A 23333-nucleotide genomic window follows, 5' to 3' on the forward strand; every position below is an offset into this window, starting at 1 on the left:
GGTCCATTCAATCCTTCAGCCCAAAATTCGCACCAAACCATGGTCCGTCCAGGATGGATTGGAACTTCAGTATTTTTTGAAACATCGATCTCCGAATATGACAATTTTTTTTATTAACAAAGCCGGTAAGAAGGAAATATGCCTCATCGCTAAAGATAATTTTTTTCGAAAACTCGTTGCATGTTATTTTTAAAATTTCTACGCCTAGTTCAAGTTTGTACTTTTCCATAATTTTATCCTTGATGTTTACTGATAATAGTATGTAAAATTCTCTACTCTTGTTTTACCGCGAAAATATGGAGGCAATTTTAAAATATAAGTTCATTTTGGGGACACCCTTAGATATTAATTCTATTACAGTAAAATCTTTATTATTTAAATGTTTTTCGCACAAAATTAGGTGCCGTCAACAACCGAAATTTATTTATTAATCATATGTGGAATCACTGGATAGAATATAATTAATGGATATGAAAGGAGTAATATTTTGATTATAGTAAAATGTACCAGTTTATTTTTATTTAAACTATTTTATTATATAACAAAAACAAAGTTGTTAGATTTTTTAGACCAATTAATGGTTCTATATCACGGTGTGATGAAGATCGCATCGCGTACTGATATAATTCCCTTGTCTTTATTTACTTATAGAAACTTCGATTTCTAAGAAACAGTAATTGTTTAGTTTACCTCGTCAGGGATAAATAATCGATCGTGTAAATATTTTTAACTAGAAAAACCGAACTACGCGCACTAGTTTTAATAGTTTCAATTTCATAAACTAGAAAATTGTTTTTATCTAATCTTATTTTTATTATGAAAGTGGAAATGTAAAGAAACAGACATAAAAATAAAGATTGAAAGAGTTTAAATGGGCCGGGGGGAGGTAACGATGAGGATATGGAGATGAGCTAACGAGTGTGTTGTGGACATCACAACAGAGAGGCGAGCGTGGCGTAATTGCTCCATAGCAACGCAACAGTGCAGCAGCAGGACAGAACAGCAGCGCTGTGCTCTACTCTGCTCCCTGATTAGCCCTACATGCAATCAACCCTCGGTCCTCTTTGATACCGCCAGGATTTGCATAAAACACTACTACCCTTCCATTCCTTTCACAGGACACCGACCACCCTATCCTCCCTAATGATACACCCTCTTCTACCTGCCGACTCACCACCTAACCTATCCTACTACCTACCGACCGAACTGCCTATCCTTTTTATCTTCCTTTCTTGTAGCTCAAATGACACTCAGATTCCTGTTTGAATACAAAACAGTGATCGCGTATATTATCAAATCCATGCCATCACGATACACAGCGCTTCTTCTGTCGGGTACTCTGTATATTGACTAAATAAATATATATGTTTCTCTTCTTCGTTTCTACAGACTGAATCCGTAACCTTTTCAATATTTAACTCCGATTCACAACCAAACATTACTTATTTCTGGAATAATATCTGTGAAATAGTTTTGGTGAATTTATTTTAAATCAAAATTTAACGACTTCTACGTCTTCAAATTGACAGTATTTCAAAATATACATACATATATATATATATATATATAATACTACATTCTACATAAACGTATAATTGGGCATATTCATGAGTTTTTTTTCGTTTAGTAGAATATTTAATCTCTGTAGGATTTGCAATTTTCATTAAAATAAATATTTGTAAAATGTATCTATCTTACATATAATTACTAGTATTTGTAGACTCAAAGAAGAGCATTTCTTGAAGTCATAAACAATTTTAATTTGGATATCTATTAACGAATATGTGGTGAAAAAATAAATACTTAAGTAAATTGGATAGCAGATACAAAAAATTAACAACTTTCAGTATATTTATTTTAGGTACGAATGTATTTTTTAGTGTTTAAATTAAAAATGAATTTATATGGACAAAAAAATGGATAAACAAAAGAAGTTATTGTTTCTCTTTCTTTTAATTATTAAATTGACTATATAAAAAGTCTAGAGTTGTTACATTTTGCTTTTCAATTTTATGTTTTAAATGTTTTATGCAACAATAATAAAAAAACTTCTATTCAGTTCAGATAAAAATGATTTTAATATTCAACATTCATTAAAAGAAAAAGTTAAATTTTATAAAAAATATTAGTTAAATTAATAATTATTAATTGATTCTATAAAAAATAATCTTTTTTTATGTAACTATATTAATTATAAAAATTTTCGTTCAGTTATTCTTCTCTGGTCGATTTTAATTGAGAAAGCTAAATATTTGTGTCAATTTTAAACAGGAGAAGTTTTATTAATTTTTTATTTTGGTAATAATTGCAATGCATATTTTTAATAATTATATCCTATTTCTATTTTTGGAAATAAAAAAAATCTTCAAACTTTTACAAGTAATTTGGGAAAATAATTTTTCGGCATAAGAAATGAACATTTTCGATCCATTTAAAATATCGATTGATGACTATTTAACTTATTTAGATAATTTTATTATTTATCCTTTAAACGATTAATTTTAATTTTTTTTTTTTTCTAATAAATTAAAGCCAAAAAATTGAGATCGGTAGGTTTAACAAATACAGCAATTTGATATATTCACAAATGAAAACTATCTCGACTGGTGGTAGTTTTGGAAAAATTTAATACGAAATAAAATTAAAATCTCCTAAAATTACACAGGTGGTTATTGAATATTTAATTTAAAAATATATATATTGATATAACTGAATCACAAACTTTATAAAAGTTAGTCTACAATTAAGAAAAATTTAGGATTTTGTAAAAATTATCCCTTTCGACATCTGCTGTTCAAAAAAATAAATAAATTAAATACAGAACCGTACAAACTAAGTTTATTCACAACTTACCTTGTAATTTTAAAATTAATTTTTGTAAATATTAAAATTAAATAATCTATAATGTGGTCTACAGATGAAGTAAAATTTTTAATGTTGTGTTCTATGGAATCTTAAATATAGGACTAAAATTCAAAATTTACCATCCAATAAACCATAAATTAATTGGCACTTTCCGAACACAGAAACCGATATACAAAAAAATGTCGGAAAGATATAGAAATGAAGAAGCCAGTTTTTATTCGAATATCCTTTCTATATATAGGCCCTAAAATTCTAGAAGTACATTGTTTCCTTCTATCACCGTAAGCAGTAGTAAAAATTCTCGATATTTTGGCAACCTCCACCATTCCGTTGTTTGATTGTAATTAATAATGAATATTTGCTTATCGATTGAAGGATGTAAAAAGTAAAAGCTTAAATATTTTTACGCCCGTAGTACGTGATCAAGGGTTATAGATGCCTACATTTTTCGACTTAATAACATTACAAAAAATATTTAAGAGAGAGTTTAGAATATCATAAAAAATCGATCAATAAAGGAGCTTCATAAATTGTATTAATACTGAACGCGTGCAACATAACTGCAAAAGACTAAACATGATGATTTAAAAATTTACTTAAAAATTCTTCAGTTTCACTGATTTTTTAAGAGTTATTTAAATGCGAAATAAAGATAAAACAATGTAACACAGGATAGTGAAGAATATAAATATGCGGGTTGTATTAATACACTGACCGTTAATAAAATAATATTAAGGAAGCAAAAAATAGTTAGTTTAATTTACAACAAAATAGTCAAATTGTTATATGTATTTATTTGTATATTAAATAAACTTATTATTATTCTAGACCATTTGTGTTAGTAAAATTAGTTTTGTAGAAGATTGGTGGGAAGTTAAGCGATATTTTATTTCTAAATAGAATAAGTGGGGAGGTATACTTACTAGATTTAGAGCGAGGCTCGCGTGGGCCATCAACTGTCACTTTAATGGCTTTGGTGTAGGACGCCACTTGGAAGGGTGAGGAGCTTATAACGATGGTCAAAGAGAAACTCTTGCCTGAAACAAAAATTAAATGTTATATTATTATAAATAGACATTTATTATTATGAACAGCGAACAAAATTTTCTTTTAATCAGTACAATACTTCAAATATGTAATTACTATTAATGAAAATCTTAATAGTTGTAGGCAAACCTATTTTTACACATTATAAAATTATTATTTTTGAAAAACAAAATCTGATGTGGACACCACATGACTTCCTTGTACGCCTATTAAATTATATATACACTTGTTTTTTTAAAAAAATGAAAAGTACAAACAATTTTATTTCATCAATAACTTCTGATATTTTTTCATAATTTTTTTTATTGTTATTGTTGAATTATTATTTATCTTAAAATGTTTTTACAGTCAGAGGGGAATAATTATTAATAAATCAATATATTAAAGTTAAAAAGAAGGGATGAATCTGATCCGAACCGATGTGCCTTACTCTTGTAAGATTAAAATATTTCATTAATTAAAATTCTATTAGGCTATAACTCTGGAATCAATGGAAATAAGTACCAATTATGCATGATATATATTTCAAAAGCTTTCAATGAGGGGCTTATTACTGCAGTTAAGATAAAGTCAAAAATCCAATTTTTTGGGGATTTTGTGCTTTTTTGGACACTTTTGGTTTAGCCGATTGCAATCAAAAGGGAAGGTACCCAACTAGATATTACAACAGTCATAAATCCAAAATTTCAACATCCTACGGCTAACTGTTTTTGAGTTATGCGAGATGTATACGTACGTACGTACAAATGTCACGCCGAATGTAGTCAAAATGGAATCAGGGATGGTCAAAATAGATATTTCTGTTGAAATCTGAAACCGAAATTTTTCGCGATCACAATACTATCTTCGCACAAGAAAGTAAAAATTAAAAGTTGTATTATAATTGAGATAGAAGGATTAAAATAAATAAATATTATAAAAAAGTAAATAATATTTTATTATTATTATTAAATAAAAATACTAATTTTTGATTATTTTTTTACTTGAGATCAAACAATTCGTATTTTTAATATTTCGATTAATATTTTAAATTTTCACATATTTTTAACAATTCTGAATTATTTTTAATCTTTAATAAACCTTTTGAAGACTTTTTGTTGAAAGCCTTAAATACGAGCAACTAAGTATGTACCAGTTTGGAGATTTCTTATATTTCGTCTTTGTTAATAGTAGGATAGAAATATCTTATTCCTAAAAGTAAAAGAACTGTTGAATTAATAAAAATCAGCGTCGAACACATTTTTATAAACTCAAGATTCTCCAACAGATTTTCGTACTTTGGCAGACGGTAAAAATCAGAGTCTGAGTACATTTTGTAGAATAAACTTAAATATATATTTATAAATTTTGCTACTATATTAAAATCAGAACTAATCAATCCTTAAAATAAAAATTAATTTAAAAAATAATCTTATAAGATAATGTAATGTTAAATTAGAATGTGGTGTTTCTTTATTTTTCATTTATATGTTTAAAAGTAGTATAGTTATATTTTATAATAGTATAAAGAAAAATTATGGTCACATATCTTGTTACATTTGTAATCTAACAGATTTGATGTACTTTCCACAATAGTTTCATTATTATGCTAAAAATTTACCCAAATTTTACCTTGAAATTAATACACGAATCACTATAATACAAATATCCGAATAACACTATAATACACTATAAATTATACTTTACTCCATTTTACTAGTATATGTCGTTTTATATTCGTATTTTCGGGTTTGTTTTGATTCTATTATTTTTAATTTTCCCAATTAAAGAAAAACTTTTTTCGATAAGAATAGTAAACACTAAAACAATTGTAAAAAAAAAATTGATATGGCTTGTAAAATGTATTATTAAAAAAAAAAAAAAGTAACGAAAACTATGAAAAGATTGACATTTTATCACAATATTATAAAAAGCAAACCTTTTACGAGTTTGAAAAGAGAATTTTCCATTCATTGGAAGAATAATTTTATGAGTGACGTTTGTAAAATAGTTTTTAATGATTTTGCAACAAAAAAATTAATCCTATTTCTGGAACTACCGCAAATAAAAAATGAGAAAATAATAAATTTTATAACTCCTTAATTAAAATTAACGCAACAAATAAAATCAGATTATAAAAAGTGTTTATATTTATTATTTTTTAAACCGACATGAAGGCAGAGATTTTTTTGGAGGGAGTTTTTAATATTCTTTTTTTGTAGTATGATGCCTAATACGACAAAAATTCATTTTAGTTCTTTTTTAATACAAAAAAAAAACGAAACCATATAGGTTACTTTTTTTTTATTGGAAAGCATAGAAACATCAGCAGTAATTTTCCACTATATGAGGGACATTAATGTATCCGATGCTTTTAGCTGGCGGCTTGGAACCACTTCCTCCTGGGAGATGTTAGCTATATATTTCCCCCCCTTTAAAAACATGTTACCGTATTTAAATTTGTTTATCTACCACTCACTATATATTATATATATTTTGTCCGTACGTGCGTATATAGATATGTGTGTGTGAAAGGAAAATGAGTTGATGTGTGCGTTCGTACTTGAGGGAATATTAAGGGTTTTATATGATACCGCTTCAACCCATCCGGTAACATTCATTAACATTAATAGAAACAATTTAATGAATTTAAAAATTTAAGATTTCTCTTCATTGTTAGTTCTATTTATTTGTCAATGATAAATGTTTTGATAAAAATAATCAAATAAAATCTCAAATGTAAATCTAATAAAACGACAAATAAATCAAATATAAAAATTCAATGTTAATACGTTAATTTTTAAAACAGCCTACTTGATAGAAGCAGTACACACTGATTATCTTTCATTACCAGACTTTTGAGTTATCCTGTTGTCCCAGACAAACATTAAAAAAAAAATAAAAAAAATAAGACTCGTTTTATAATTAAAACATTTATTGTCCTTGAGTTATTAGAACATCAGTTCTGAGGTGCTGAAATAACCGATACAAATCCACTTAGATAAGGCTTAGAAATTTATAATCTTTGAATTTCAGTAAATATAAGTATTATTAAAAAATTTTCTGTTAAAAACAGAGATTTCACAACTAGTTAGCCCGAAATCAGAACAAACCGGTTGATGAGCTGTAACCAGCTTACAGAGTACTCTGAAGTAGAATAATATCACTAAAAAAATTTACTGAAATAGCAAGTTTTTTGAAAACTGGCAATTAATAAAACATATGTAATTAATACCGTCTAAAATACAGCGTGGTATCGGAAAGGATTAACTTTTAAAAATCGGAAATAATTTTTTTACGTTTTACTCAAGCGTAGAACTGTTACTGCGTTATAACTGATTAAAATAGAAATTTTTCAGAATTTTAATTTAAAAAATATTTTTATTATTTTCCAATGCTATTTTAACTACTAGTATTTGAGTTATGAAGCAAACACAGTATTTCAATAAAAAATAGCCTATTTGAAGAAGTTCATGATCATTGGATAAAATTATATCTTTCAGTCTACCAATGTAAGCTTTGCTGTTACCGTATACAAAGAAAAGAAACTTAAAACTGACTAACTAAATTTTTCATTTCATATTTTTCAGAAATTTGTAAAACCAATTAATGTATTATTACTATCTACAAAAGCAGATCATCCAAAACTTAGGTTTTTAAGAAATTATTTTTTTAAGTTCTATGTTTATGTTAATGTAATATAATTATTGAAGAATATAAAAAGGTATGTCAGTTTTTCAATTGATATTCACATTTTTTCACATTAATATGGTGAATGATTTAATAGGCGTGAAAGATGCAAAAAAAAAAATTATAAAAATTCCGATTTCTAACGTCAGAGTATCAAGGCGAATCGATGACATGGCTACCGATGTTCGAGATCTTATTTTGATCTCGAGATTATTTATAACATGAAGATACATTTGCGTAAGCAAAAAACTCAGTTGGCGGAGTATTTCCCGGAAGATAAAAATTATTTCTGAAAGAAGAGACGAGAATGGAAGAGCGAATCCATTTAGAGAAAATGTGGTTGCAGCTACTAAGTTACCAGTTTAGTTTCACGGCCAGCTCTTCGAAATGTCTGCCGATAACGCGTTACAACTACAATTCACATCTGAAAATTTAGATACGATTTGGCTTGTTCGTCGAAGTGAATATGGAAATTTAGTCGCAGAAGCATTGAAAATATGCTTTTCAATGTTCTTTTGCTATGTGTTATTATCTCTCTGAAAAGGGTTTTTCGTTTATGGTTGTGTTAAAATCTAAATATAGAAAACGTCATTTGAAAACAATTTGCTTTTGTGTGTTTCTGAATAGAACCATGTACGGAGAAGCTTTGAAATGAAAAACAAACGCAACCATTTCATTAATTTACTTTCTTTGCATGTATATTTATAAATTTAAGTAAAATGTTTATAATAAATGATTATTTTTGCCTACAGAAAGATTTCATTATTGTTTACGAAAAATTTTTTTTGTGAAAGATTTCATTATTGAAATTACCCTACAACGTTGTAGGGTAATTTCACGAACCCCGTTTCATACCTCCGCGATTTCCAGGTTGAAAGACGCTGCATATACTTATAAAAAAGTACGCATACATTTACAGAATGTTTTACATTTTTCTTCAGTACAATAAGATTAACCTGTTTATATACAGATGCAAATTGTATAAGACGACAAAGAAAAATTTTAACTAAAATTAAAAGTTTCATTTATTAATTTCTTCTTAAAATAAAATAAATTATATGTATTTCTTAAATATTGATTAGGAAAGTATATATACATAATTTTGAATGCGAGGGGAATAAAAAAAAGTACTAGATAACCAGAACAAATGAAGGTGGAAATAGTTCACGCCTAATTCAACTATGTGCTCCAAATAATTTTTTTGAAAATGCATAAATTTTCTACTATATATTTAATATTTGAGTTCAGTATAAGTAAAATTAAAGATCTATTTTGGTAAATATTTAGAAATATACGGACACTGGTAAGAAAAACCCAAATATTAATTATGTTTTAACGGGAAAGAATGTAATGTGGTTGTTTAATATGATGTGAGATGCCGGAATATTTTTAATTTTGTAGGAATAAATTTTATAACTTTTATTCATAAAGAATCTAAAAAATGTTTATCTTTTGATATAAAAGCCAAAAAGTCAATATTAAAAATCAGAAACGGGTAACAATATGTAAAAAATTGTTTATCTATAACAGTTTATCTAATAATATACATAAGTAGATTATTAATATTTATTTTTGCATCAAAAACATTTGAGTTCGAAATAACTGGCTGTTACACGATATTGTTTAATATTAAATTTTAAATAATTGATAAGCCTTTGTTAATTATTTCAATATTAACAAGAACTAAGTTCTATATATCTATAATTTTTTCAATTTTAATAATGTTTTCATTCAAATAATAAATGAAAAATTTGTAATTGAATTTTTTTCACAGTTATTCTTTCGTAAAATTTCAATGATGTGTCAGTGCATGTTATAAAATAAACAATAATAAAATGGTTCACGTAAATTATACATAATGTTATCTATGATCCATTTTTCAAAACGATCTGCATTCCGTCATAATAGACAGTGTTTGACATTTTGGCCAGGAAAACTAAATTACCGCTTTCAAAAAATCCTTCCTTTCCTCCAGCATGGCCTGCAACAAATCGAGGTCCTTTGGAAACTTTTCAGTCATGGCGATAATTCTGCTGAAAAAACAACTTTCGTTGTTTTAATCGTGACATCTTGCCGTACTTTACTACAAGTTTGACTTACATTCATCCAAGTTTCATCCAAATACACTACTCTTCTTACCTCTTTCCTATATTTTTTAATGTATCTTAAATACGAATGCCGCCTGCAAAATATGTCATCGCGTTCAGTCATCATAGGTGTTCGATTTCTTTTTTCCGAGAACAAATCCATTATCTTTCACTAATCGAAATAATGTCCTTGAACTGAAGTTAGGAAGATTACTGTCATCATTTACTTACTACTAAAACACTACATACTACATAGGTTACTTTTAGAACCTATGAAATGGTGGAGGTTTGTTTTTCATAAAATAATTGGGAAATGTCATTCTTGTGGCACTTATTACAAAGTTATTGCGTTTAACTTTACAGCTAGTTTTATAAAAAAAAATTCTCTTCGTTTTTTCGCGGCATGATAACATTGTACGTTTTTCGCTCTTTAGAATTTTACAAACAGTAACCCAGCTAGATTAAGTTGCTTTACAGATTTTCTCAGATACAGACTTAACACTGTCCTGAGGGTTTCTTTGTAAGAAATTATCATGAATATTAGCAACAGTTAACCTTTTTTTCCCACTCATTGGCTTTCCTTTTTTATGAATCTTCTTCTGGCTGAACTCATTTTGGGTAAAAATAAATTAAAAACTAAATATACGGCATAAATGGTTTAAACAATTTTTAAAGAACAGTATACGCGATAAACTTGCCGTGGAGTATCTGAAATCACAGTCGTGAAATTAATAATGAATATGTAAACTTTATGACACGTCCGGTTTTCCGCGAATGCGGAAATACAATACGTGACTAAATATTATTAAGAAACGGATAAATTATTGTTATGATCCACTGCCTATGCAGTAGCTACAATTTAATAACATGTATAAAAAGATATCGATTAAGGAGGTTTAAATGTAAACGGAAGACTTCTCTAAGAACCAGAACATTACAATTAGTCATTAATCGCGATTAATTGTCGAAATTTGCCAACGGATTTATAAATACATACGTACTAAAACGAATGATATATATTACGTGTTAATGATAAAAATAAATGCACAAAAAATGTTAATATGAGACATCAAATGCAAACTTTTCATTTCCTTTTTCTACGGCTGACCGAGAATTGTATTGGCTGAGTATTGTAATTGTAAAAGAATAATACCTCAACTCACCTTCATTTAAACAACAGTATCAACTAAACGTGTCAATTTAGAATACCTAATGATATTTTCCTACGTCTAGAACTATCAGGAAAAAGACTCTTTTGCACATACATTTCTTGCACTGATAAAGTAGCAAAAATTTAATAAACCCCTGTTCTCAAGTATTATGAATAAAATGTTAGATATAACTTTTTTTTTTAATTTCAGTTATTACTACAAATGAGACAACCTGGGTATATAATAGAAATTATTTAATTTAAAAAGAACAGATATTAAAAGCATCTACAGTGTTAACTCATTCCGGTTCTTATTTTTGACATATAAAACTGATAAACACTTCTGAAATTTCCGATTTTTATTTCCAAAGATCTTCAGTGTTAATAAAATTGAAGCAGTTCTGATTTTAATTTTTTAAGGAGCGATAACTCCTTGATTATTTTTTTGAATATTCAAGGATTTCTCTATTGTGGCTGTGAACCTCCTAATTTGAATATAAGTAGTTAAAAGAATGATTAGTTTTAACTTTTCTTTTTTAAGACAATCTAATTTTAATGGTATGGGTGGGTTTTTTTTTATTACAAAAGAAATATTTAATAAAAGTAATAAATAAATTATTGTATTGTATAAAAACTCATTTTTATATTTTTACATAAAATATTTCTGTTTATTATGACGTATTAATACTGATAACATAAATTTAGGTTATTAAACTGATTATATTAATTTAATAAACGGTACACTTTCAATAAATTTTTGTGACTTGAAGACTTTAAAATAAAAAACTGAGATAAGATAAATCTGTTACCAAAAATAAAAAGTATTGTAAATAAAATTTCTCAAATTTTTTGAGGTATGTAATAAATTTATTTAAAAAAAACTAATTATGTTAAAAGGAAATTTTGTTATTCTTATTAAAATCGTATAAATAACTTTGAAATTACGTTATCATAAATTAAAAGTTTGAAGATTGGAAAGCATTGTGTAAAAAAACATTTATGATACTACTGAAATCATTATGTATGCATACATATCACTCTGATCACAGTATAATAAAATAAAGCAGAAATCCCTGGTTCTATCGCAATAATTATTTTACAAACTTCATTATTCTAGAGATTTTAAAATCACTAATGAAAGTATAATCAGAATAGAGTAATAAATAACTTAACCTAATAGAAGTGAAAAAATATATAGTCAAGTTTTAGCGCAATCGATCGTTTGAAATGGTATCTTTATGACTATAGGTATAACTTACAATTTTATTAATTATGAATCAACTTTTTCAGTTAAAACAGAGAAAAAATGATGAGCTGTCAATTTAATTTTAATTTTTTTATTTTGCATATATGTATGCATATTTTCTTTTACATAAAATACGGAAATTTTCTTTTTACCGCTCAACACAGAAAAAGAATAATGGTCGTTTATCGTATGGCGGTGAGTAGGAATAAAGAGTATATTATTTTTTACGTACAATATTAAAATTAGTAACATTATGTGCAACGAACAATACAGCATGAAAAAATACGACAAAATAAAAATTAAACCGCATATACTGCATAGTGAATAATGTTTTAACGGATGTGGTATGTATTTTCTTAATCCGAAAAGGTTACTTTTGAGAACTATACATATACGATTTTATAAGCTGCCTAATAGTAGCGGTTAGAAACAAGCTATGTTATGTGGTCGTATGTTAAGATGAAGGAAGGTAGGCGAGGAAGCTATCAAGGATTATTTTCGGCACTATATACTGGTTACGAGTCGTCGTGTTGAATGGTCTTTCTCTGCGGTGGACCATTAGTTCCCGAAATAGTGACGAAGAGTCGAGTTCGGCTTGACGCCATTCATCACCAACTACTTCCCCACACCATAGCGTGCCATATACCGTACCATACCATTTACAGATTCAAAACAATTTTAACTAACCGTTAAATAATGTCTTTAAAACCACTTTACTATACTTTTAAATAAAAAAGAAAATAATCATTTACAAATACTTTTGTGTAACATTTTTTTACACACGTTAACATTTGTTTAACACACAAAAAAATAGTATATTCATCAATGCTTGTATTTAAAAAAAATACATAATACTTAGTAACAAAAATAGGATTGTAAAAAATAAAACCTAATAATCAGCAACTTTACGAAAAGGTTAAGAGATATGTTTTGTAGGCTAGATAATTAGGTTACTATTATTAATAATAATAATTCTATTTTTTTAAATAACAGTTTTAAAGTTCATGGCAAATATTTTTCTTACAATGAAATTTTCACGTGATTTTTTTTAAATTTATTATAACGACAGCAACTTAATAATCTATTAAGCAAGATCATTGAACAATAAATAAATAAGTCTATATTTCAACTTACATTAGTAATCACAGACCCGGCGGCTGGCGACTTCACGATAACGAGATGAAATAGAAGATTACCGTGACCGTATAAAGTCACCTAATTGAAACGATAAGGCAAACCAATGATAATATTTTTCCTTAATCTTGAAAATCACTGATCGTATTATCCGATAAATTGACCGCCAAATAATTCGAGTGCCGATCCAAACGATTTTGATACCGTAGGCTAACCAAAGAGATTTCCTACCGAAAGTATACTAAGGAAAAAATCTACAACCTCAAAGAAATTAAATAATCTAAACGTGAAAATCGACTCAATAGTCAACGAAATTAATACTGTCAAAAATTCACATAACAGTTTAATATGTTTGAGTTTCAGAGGAAAGTTTAGTATTTATTTAGAAACTTAACTTATTAGTTTTTATTCTTTAATTGTGTTATTAGAAAATATAACATCTAAGAAATTATTTACTCTTACTTTAAATGTAGGCCTAGATGACTAAATCTTACGAGTGTTTATTATAACTTCAACACAAAGATTACTCGAGTCTTTGCAGTTCTATTAAGTAGAACCAGTAACTAGCTGCAGAAGACAACTCTATTATTTATAAGTTTATATACGTGAATAAAATAAGACATAAAATAAATCTTTATTGGTCATATTTTACAATTAAATGAAGATACAAGTTTATCCTGAACATATATGTAAGTAATGGGAAATGTAAATATGAATGTTTATCCTATACTTTATCTCAAAAATGTCATGTTCCTTTTAATTATGAAATACGGTCTGGTTTTTTTTAAGATAAAAATAAATATTGTTCACACACACATAATATATATATTAAAATTTGTAATTTTGATTAACTGTTTTTAATCTGGGCCCTATAGTCACAAAACACCTGTAATAATAACTAATTAGTAAAACTGCCAAACTAACCAGCTACTCAAGTTTATTGTAATAAAATAAGTTGTATTAAAACATACCTAATTAATCACAATATCGAAATTGTTAAATTGAAAAAAAATTAATGGTAAAAACCGATTCATACTGTTTGCATACATGTGACTATCAAATTTACAAATTTATTTTTGTTAACCGTAATGCTTATTTGTAGCTGGTATGTACTAGTAAGAAGTTTGATATAGGACGTAACCAATTGAAATAATGTGGTCGAAAGAATTATTAACTGATTGGCGGTTCAGAGCTATTATGTAATAAACAAGTTGGTGGTTGGGTTCTTTTGTTTAAAATATTTTATTAGCTTCTTTTATTAACCTCCTTTTTAGCTTACTAGAACTGAAACGTGATGGTCAGTCCTAATATTCTAACGTTTCTCGGCCCTTTCACCCCACAGCTGCCAACTGTTATTATAATAACAGTTGGGCAATTAAGACTTATTTACTTCCATTTATTGTCTGCATTAATATATTATAACGCTAATATTTTTAATACATTTAGAATAAGGATTATATTAAAAATAATTAATGCTGATGAATTTGGTATTATTTATAATTATTTATTTTGTTGATTTACAATGTAAATATGAGCGAAAGAAAATTAATAAATCGATACACTTATAACGATAATAAAAATAATTCGAGCTAATTAACTATGAAAGCTTTTTTCAAATCTCTTGCTTCAGTTTCATCTACTTATATGGATTGTATTGGACGTTCTGAATTAAAAAATAAATTGAGAATTTAGCCGTATTATTTTAATACGTATGTAAATATTTATTAACGTGAATATAGATTAATGAATAGAACAAAATTAATCTGATAAGCACTTATAGTCCATATAGTTAGTGTAAACCACTAAAGCGTTTAGTTTTAGTACAAAATATCACAGGTAGAAGTGAATATTAATAACCTACAAAGTGAATTTTGTCCAACAAAACCCAATAACATAATTAAGAATAATATCTTTTACTTTTGCAACATTCTTATATATATTTTGTGTACAGAAATATGCTATACTAATAGTTTCAATAATTTTATTTCCTAGAGGAATTTAATATTTCTAAGTGTGATTTCTGATTTGTTTTAAAAAATAGAATAATATTCCCGCATGCAAATTTTAACCTTTTGAAATGAAAGAAAATGTTAATTAAAAAAAAAAATACTTTAATTACCTTCAGTATTAATTACAAATATTTATTTATTTATTTTGTTGATTTAGGATCTAGTATTCACCGAAAGGAAATTCCATATTCACTGTCAAACAATTGAACTTTTTATTAAATAATCTTTTTTAATGAAAAAAGTAGATAGAGGATGACAGCATGATTTAACAAATAATTATTGTTTTCTATTAGTAACTTAACTCTTTTTTTTAATCTACTAATGGTTATTCATTTTCTGATGATTCCAATTATTTAATTACAATAGCTTTCTTTAGAGTCTGTTAGTTTACCCAAAGCTGTATTTTTCATCAAAAAAGTGGTTGAAAGATTAAAAAAAAGGTTAGTTGTAAAAGTGCTATATTAAAAACAAAACGTAATAGACTCTTATATTATCTGTTAAACAAAGATAAAATGACTAAGCTCTTCTTTTTAATAATTATTAGATCTTTCAAAACAACACAATATTATCAATAAGAAAACTGAAAAGACATTTATAATTAACAAAATTAAAAACTTTCGAAATATTTTGTCGCAGAAAAAGTTTGAAATGGTGATGAAATTTGAAGTTAAGAAATTTTAAGATGAATAGAAAAATATGAAACTTGTAACAAATAATTAACTAGCAGGCTTGGTTGCCTTGATGAAACACTGGCTCTTCATTTTCGCTTTATATTTTCTTGTCTTTCTTCTTTCTGTTTGAATGTCATCTAAAGTTAGATTAATAACGCAAGTTATTAATCTAACATTGGATGACTTAACCTAAGGATCTATCTATTCCAGTAATTTCTTACTGCAATCTATTTTGTTGTAGAACAATATCGTTACATTAAGGGACCCAGTGTTGGTTATTGAACTACGGAAGAAGCTGCAGAGGATGAAAACGGTTATGAATAGAAAAACTAAAGCAAGAAATCAAAACTTTAGGGCTTGATCAATAGGAGAGATAAAGATTTAACGAAAATATAAGATTAAAAATAAATACAAATAAAAACGGGGTGGGGGCAAGAGGCCTATTCTAACTAGTCTGTTGTCTAAATAAAAATGTTTGTTCTCAGACTAACCAACATACAAACTGTAACTTAAAGCAAAATTTCGTTAATGTTTTCCAATATTAGGACGTGATAATACACTGTGTTTATTTGAAAATAATAAAATAATCCTTAAGATATTCAAATCAAATTGAAAAGTCCAACATTTAAAGAGATTTTTATACGGATTTCTCTTAAGATTTTATATAGCATGACTGTATAATAGTTATAAAGTGTTTTTGATTAAGGTTTCAAAAATAGGAAGCTCAGAGAAATTAGAAAAGCTTAAACATTTTGATTAATTTTTGTTGTAGAAGGTTCATACCAAATTTACAGCTATATTTTAAAAATAAACGTAATAAAAATGCATGGAAATCTGGAAAAAGGTAACTGTAAACTATACAAATTATGAACTTTATAATCTAGGATTATTTTGAGAAACTGTTTTTTAATAATGGGCTGAGTAATGATTTCAGTGAAAATTTTTTTTTTTAATTAAAAATATAATATTTGCATTTTGCTTGAATTTAGATTATGCACATAACGAAAAACAGTCATTATTACGTCTGAGAGTAATTTTTTTCCATAAAAATTTGATTTAAATTTTGTAGCAGTGTGGGATATACTTGCATGAAAATGAATAGTTTATTCATTTTCACTGCTTGATCGTTACAATAATTTTTCCTTTCCACAACGCTAAATATCACCAGGTCACCAGGTTATAACCAGGTCATAATAGTGGTTGCTTTTAATTATTTTTAAATTCGTTACTTTATTAAAATTCATTAAAAAATAACCTTTTTTTTACTTATATAGCGAGGTATTATTTAGGAAATGGGCGGTAATAGGATAATAATTATTCCAGACATCACCATTTGACAAGAAAATTGAGAAAATACGTATTAGAGTTATGATGCAGATGAAAGGACATATTTTATATAATATTTGAGCGTTTAATACTGGTGCGAAATGTTTTAATTGATCAAAAAGTAGTTATAAAAAATTATTTTTAAATACTTTTCCTTCAGTCTTTTGAATACGATTTTCATAATAGAATAGATTGGTTGAAAAACAAATACATTTTTTAATGCTATTCAAAGCTCGTTTTTAATTTTAAGGTTTAACTCATCGGCAAAATAGTAATAGGACTAGTATAACTGCTGTCACCTTGTGGTTTATTTGACAGTTTACGGGTTTGAACATTATAAAATGAAATATTCATTAAAATATAGAGCAAAAATTTTAAAATGAATTAATAAACTTCTTTTTATAACTACAAATTAAGTTTAAATTTAATAATTGGAATATTATTTATGAACGTTTGATAATCTGAGATTATTTTCAGGATTTTTTTAAATTCAAAATACTGAAATATTAAACAAAAAAGTTAGTTTATTTAGTGAAGATTTATTAATATATGTGGAATTTTTAGTCTACAGCTAAATAATTATTTAAAAAGTAGCAGTAGCAGTTTATTGAATAGCCTTTGTTAATAAAAAAAAATATATAATATTAACTTGAAGAATTTATAATGGAATTTCCATAAAAAAAGAAAATTATTAATTTTTTTTTAATAATACACAAAATAAAATTAATTGATTTTGCTGAAGACATCATTTTTATTTTTAATGAAAAAAATATAATTCAGTTTCATTTTTATAAGATAAATTTTACTGAATGCTACATCAATGATAATTTAGCAATTAAAAGCTTAGCATAACTGTAAATTTCACACAATTTAAGTAAAAATACCAGTTTTATTCCCTAAATACAATTTATTAATTCATTCAATATAATTGTATAAAATATCTGAAAATTATAATTTATAAAATCCTTTCATAAAAAGTTTTAGCTTTGTTATTTTTAACTATTCAATTGAGAATTCCATAGATTCTATTATTCATAGATTCATATATTTTTCATAAATTTATTTATAATTTACCTCGTTAACTTTGTTATTTGTAGAGTATTCAATAAGTATTTTTGTCATTTTTTTCATTAAGTAATTACCTTTTATTTAAACAGTCATCTTATAAATGTTCAAATACTAAGCCGAGAATGAAAAAGCTGAAATTTTCTATACAGTTTTATACTTACTACGAGACTACTACTATTTGACAAAATTTAACAGGATTCTTATTACGTACATTAGAGCCTAGTCAAACTTCAAGTAATCTGGAGAGTAAAGTAAAAAATATAACTTATGATCATCAAACTGTACAAAATTACTTATCTATTTCTTAAATTAATTTGTTTAATAAAGTATTTACATACTTATTAAATTGTGTATTTAATTATAGATTACTATTATGGGGAAAGACATTAGTAAATCATATTAATTGTATTTGTATCCCAAAATTATTCAAAACTACTTACTCAAAAACTTTTTATTCTATTTTAGTGTAAATCTAAATTATTAACTAACAATTAAATTTTTACACATACGTTTGTAAGTGCAAACTACTTTCACAAAATTAATTAAATGAACCATTTTTTTTCAATATAATTACTTTTCTGATTTAATTTTTAGAAACAGGGTACTGTTGACAGATATACAATATGGCATACATATGAATATAGGCAAGAGTGAATTTAAAGGGAAAGTTCCGGAACACCTGTAACTACTTTATTCTAATGAAAACATACAATTTCCACAACGCTTAATTTTCGTAATTCCAAAAGAAAATTAATGGCCAGTTTTTGGGTTAAGTACATAAAATTTAGAAATTTTTATAATACATATATATATATTTCTTGTAAGATAGCATTAAGCTGTGTTAAAAATATTCATCATTATGTAATAATGCATAGTTAAAATACGTAATAAATACTTAATATAATAATAACTTAATGTAATTATAATATTTATTAAATAAATATTTATGTATTTGAGTAAATGTTATTTTTGACTAAAAAAAAGGAATAATACTTGTAATTTTATTCTTTTTGTTATAAAAATAATATTCCAAAATAATTTTAAGTTTATTCTTAGATTAGTGTGATTAAACTAAAAGTTTATTATAAATCTTAAAATTTTAAATATTTTGAGGTAAAATATAAAGAGGAAATACATGGGAAGAATTATAATTTTTTTTTTTTTTTACAAATTACTTTTTTATAATTTTTTAGTTTACCTTTTAATTATTCACAGCATGTACTTGTAAATAGTGATCGTAGATATAGTATAGCGTATAATTTAATAATAAAAACGAAATAAAAATTTAGGCCGAAGTTCTGATGGGGTTAACAGAAAAAATGACTAGTATTAGATTATTTGATAGTTTTTACTGATTTAATGTGTGAATTTCAGAAAACTATGTACTAATAACTTTACGTACATTTTATACATTTCTAACGTACGGTATGTAACAAATAAAAACAACTTATGTAAGTGCATGTTTTTGCAAATTTACAGAATACAATAAAATATTAAAATATACTAACGGATATTTGTTTTATGATTAAGAAATTTATAAAAAATATTCCATTTATTAAGTAACAAACGATAAGATAAAATATATAAAATTTTATTCTGTTGCGAGTTTTTTATTGTTATAAATAATTTATGATAAGGGATTTTAGAAGGATTTTTAACGTAAGAAATTATCTGTCTTCATTTAATAAAATGAGAAAACAATTTTCTTCATTTGAGAAAATTTATAGTTAAAGCTACTATGGAATAGTTAAGATAGTAAAATACGAATGTGCAAGTTTCAAAGTGGTTGGTAACTAAAAGATCTAGATATAAATAAAAAAAATAATAAAAATAAATAAACAATTATATATATATTAAATAAATGTTTCTAAAATTATACAATTCTGAATTATAATCTATTTGCATTATCACATTTTCCCTCAGATGTAGTAATTATTTACACTTCTAATTTTTATGGATCATAGTCTTTCATTCAGACTAAAAGTTTTTGTTATATCTACAAGCCAGTTGCATAGCGGCGTATGTATCGTTTAAGGAAAATATTTTTATGGAATAGTCAAAAAAGTAAATATAGAAATTCAGTCAAAATGGTCTCACAAACAAAATCTTATAAGAATTACTAATAGGTAAATGTAATAATTTTTAAAATGTAGGCAGTAGATTCGCATCGATATCTAATCATATTTTTAGCGTAAGGAGTTAAAAATGCTGCGATTTAAAAAAAAAACTATGACAATGAGTACGAAACGGAAGTCTTTCTTAAATAAACAAACCAGTTTTAACAATGGACAGAATAATCTTTTCCTCTCTGGTTACAGAACGTATTCCAAGCAAAGAAAAGAATGTTAAAAGTAAAAAACTCAAAACATTCCATAATAAAGTGCTTCCGAAAACTTATAAAACTTTCCTGGAAAAAGTTTCGTTAATTTCTACATTCTTAAATATTATGCAATTTTTAGTTTATGAACAGTATGGACTTAAAACAATTTATAATTTATCCATAGAGTAATGCATTCAATAAAATAAAATGGACTAAATGAACGAGTAATTGTTTAATCGTGATGTAATGATTTAGAACGGAGGGGGATTGTGTAGGCGAGATGGGTTCGGGAGGCAGTTTGGAGGCGGGCGTCAGTAGCACTACCTACATCTACCTATCGGAGTCATTCGTTGTTATACCGCTCTCGTTCAAATCTGTTCGCACAAATCAAACTTATATAACAACTCTTGCGCTGAAATCAAATAATTATTAACTTAAACAATGTTATAATTCTATAAAACTAATTCGGAAATAATATTCCACGAAACATTTTATATTCGAAATTATAGTTTCTTGTTTGTTAATTTTGTATCTATGTAACGATTAATAAATCATTTAAAGCTTCTAATTAAAAGTAAAGGTAAGTCTATCGAAGAAAGAAATTGTTTAAAAATTTGAACATTGATAATGAAAAGAGTAAATAATAAAATTAATAAAAAGTAAGAAGGTGTACTAAAAAACAGATTATACAGTGTAAAATTGTACGGCATTACCTCGTCCACTTCTACCGACGAATCTGAGGTCGTTAAATTTTGCAACTTGGTTTTTCATGATGGCAGTGCAGTTGCGTAGTTCGGCGCAGTAATTTTCATCGTTACCGGCTCTGACGGTGACCACAGTACCGTCGACGATATCATCTAAAGCTACTACTTTAAATGCGACCGGGAGAGATTTATTAGAGCGCCAGTGAGAAGGAAGAGCGGAACATAAAATAGCTGGGCTTCCGGTTTGTACCAGTTCTCCGTGGTATTCTTGTAGTGCCTCCTGAATACTTGCGTACAAATCGGAGGTCATGGCTCTGCCGTCCAATTCCGAACGAGGGAGATGCATCACTTTCCACTGGACGGACTACAACACCGCAGCAGTCTTCATAACCTCGGTAAACAGCAGATGACGTAGGCCTATCTCGCGCTGTGTTAAATTAAACGGCGAGAGATCGATCGATAGATAAAGTTTGAAACAAAGTTAAAGTCGCGGGAAGCCACGTGAGACGCGCGAGGTGCGCCGGTTTCTCCCGAGCGTTACGGAACGGTCCTACGTTGTCGCCAATCTCGGCTCTACTGCGAGTTGTCGCTCAAAAACAAGTCAGAATCGCCACTTTTTTTTCCCGGCACCGCACACCCACCCCGTCCGCCCCTCAATGCCTCTCCTTTTTCGTCAATATTCTTTCTCCCCCTCCACCAGTTTTTTTCACCGGGTGTGAGCGAGACGGCGCTAGTCTCCCCTCCAATCCGCGCCCCGTGGTTGTGTCCGTGGCCACCCGCCCGCGTTTTGCGGCCAACCGGCGAACTAAAACCTTTTTCCCTCTCCCCCTGCGCTTCGTATCCGGCAGAAAGAAAGCGCAAAGAGGGAGAAGTCCCCTCCCATCATTAGCCCCCTCCTCATCCCTTCAACATCGCCCTACCGACCCGACAAGTCAGATATTAATCTGGTAGACGTACACTGTTGATAGCAGTTTGTCACCTGGCGGGGCTGTTCTGTTTCCACTCGTTCTCTTCGACTTCATTTTAAATTAACAACCTCATTCCGGCACCGATTTACAACTTTTTTTTTAACAGTAAACTGACAGGATACAGGGAAATGATTACTTAACCTTACGGGATTTGTGATTTACACTATATATAAAAATGAAAGCATTTTAAATTTTATTTCTTATTAATTTAAATTTCTTTTAAAATATTTGACAATTAAAAAGAGGAAATCTTCAAGTTTCCGTTTTAGTTATTAGTCCATTTTACGTATATTTATTTAATTCAGCAGTATATTTAACGTACCGCTGATTTATAACTTGTTATGCACTCCATCGTAATTAGTTACAAAATCAAAAAGGCTACACTCTGCTTACAAAAATACGTTTCATACAATTCTTTCGTGTAGCCATTATACACTGATGTACAAGTCGATTTATTTTTTATCTATATTCGTCTTATCTACAACAGAAATATAGTAACGCCGAAGCAATTGTTTACTGCAGTATTAATACTTAATTACTATCTCTACATTCTAAACTCGTTCTTAAGAAAACATTTCTTTCAATCAATTTGTAAAAGAAGTTGAATGACTATCTGTTAAGTAAAACAATACTAGCAAAAACTGAATATTTCTAATTAAATTTTATAATGCTGTCCACTTGCTACCACAATACACGTACACTAAATGTTCTAAAAAATTTGTCACTTGTAAGTCTTAAAACAAATAATTTTTCTCCTTTTAAAATAAGGTTTTTAAATATTTGTTCTTACGTATAATCAATAGCATTACAACCTATAAAGAAACGAGTAGTTTACATATTAAATGAATGAAAAAAAATCATAATAGTAAACATGTGATATACTGTACAAAAGTAACCATCCCGATTTTAAACTAATAAAGCTTTCTTAAAATACGATAATTTACTTATAAGATGAAAATAAGAATTAGGTTATTAAAATATGTGATTATATGCAAGATAACTTTCTAGCAGTTGTTACAGTATTTACACGTTTACATCTTTTATCAATCTAAACGAAGAAACTATTCTA

The 23333-nt window shown here is 27.2% G+C and overlaps 1 protein-coding gene across 1 annotated transcript in view; it reads right to left on the minus strand.

Moving 5' to 3' along the window:
• LOC142317573 (uncharacterized) overlaps positions 1–21642 on the minus strand; it is a 45166-nt gene extending 23524 nt beyond the window's left edge. Inside the window, exons 1-2 of the mRNA XM_075354131.1 lie at positions 21306–21642; positions 3789–3902 (exon numbers count right to left, since the gene is read on the minus strand). Of these exons, the coding sequence (XP_075210246.1) occupies positions 3789–3902; positions 21306–21642 (451 nt within the window). The remainder of the gene's footprint in view (positions 1–3788; positions 3903–21305) is intronic.
• Positions 21643–23333: the final 1691 nt, after the last annotated feature.

Source organism: Lycorma delicatula, chromosome 1, assembly GCF_047948215.1.
Source record: "Lycorma delicatula isolate Av1 chromosome 1, ASM4794821v1, whole genome shotgun sequence".
Classification (NCBI taxonomy): domain Eukaryota; kingdom Metazoa; phylum Arthropoda; class Insecta; order Hemiptera; family Fulgoridae; genus Lycorma; species Lycorma delicatula.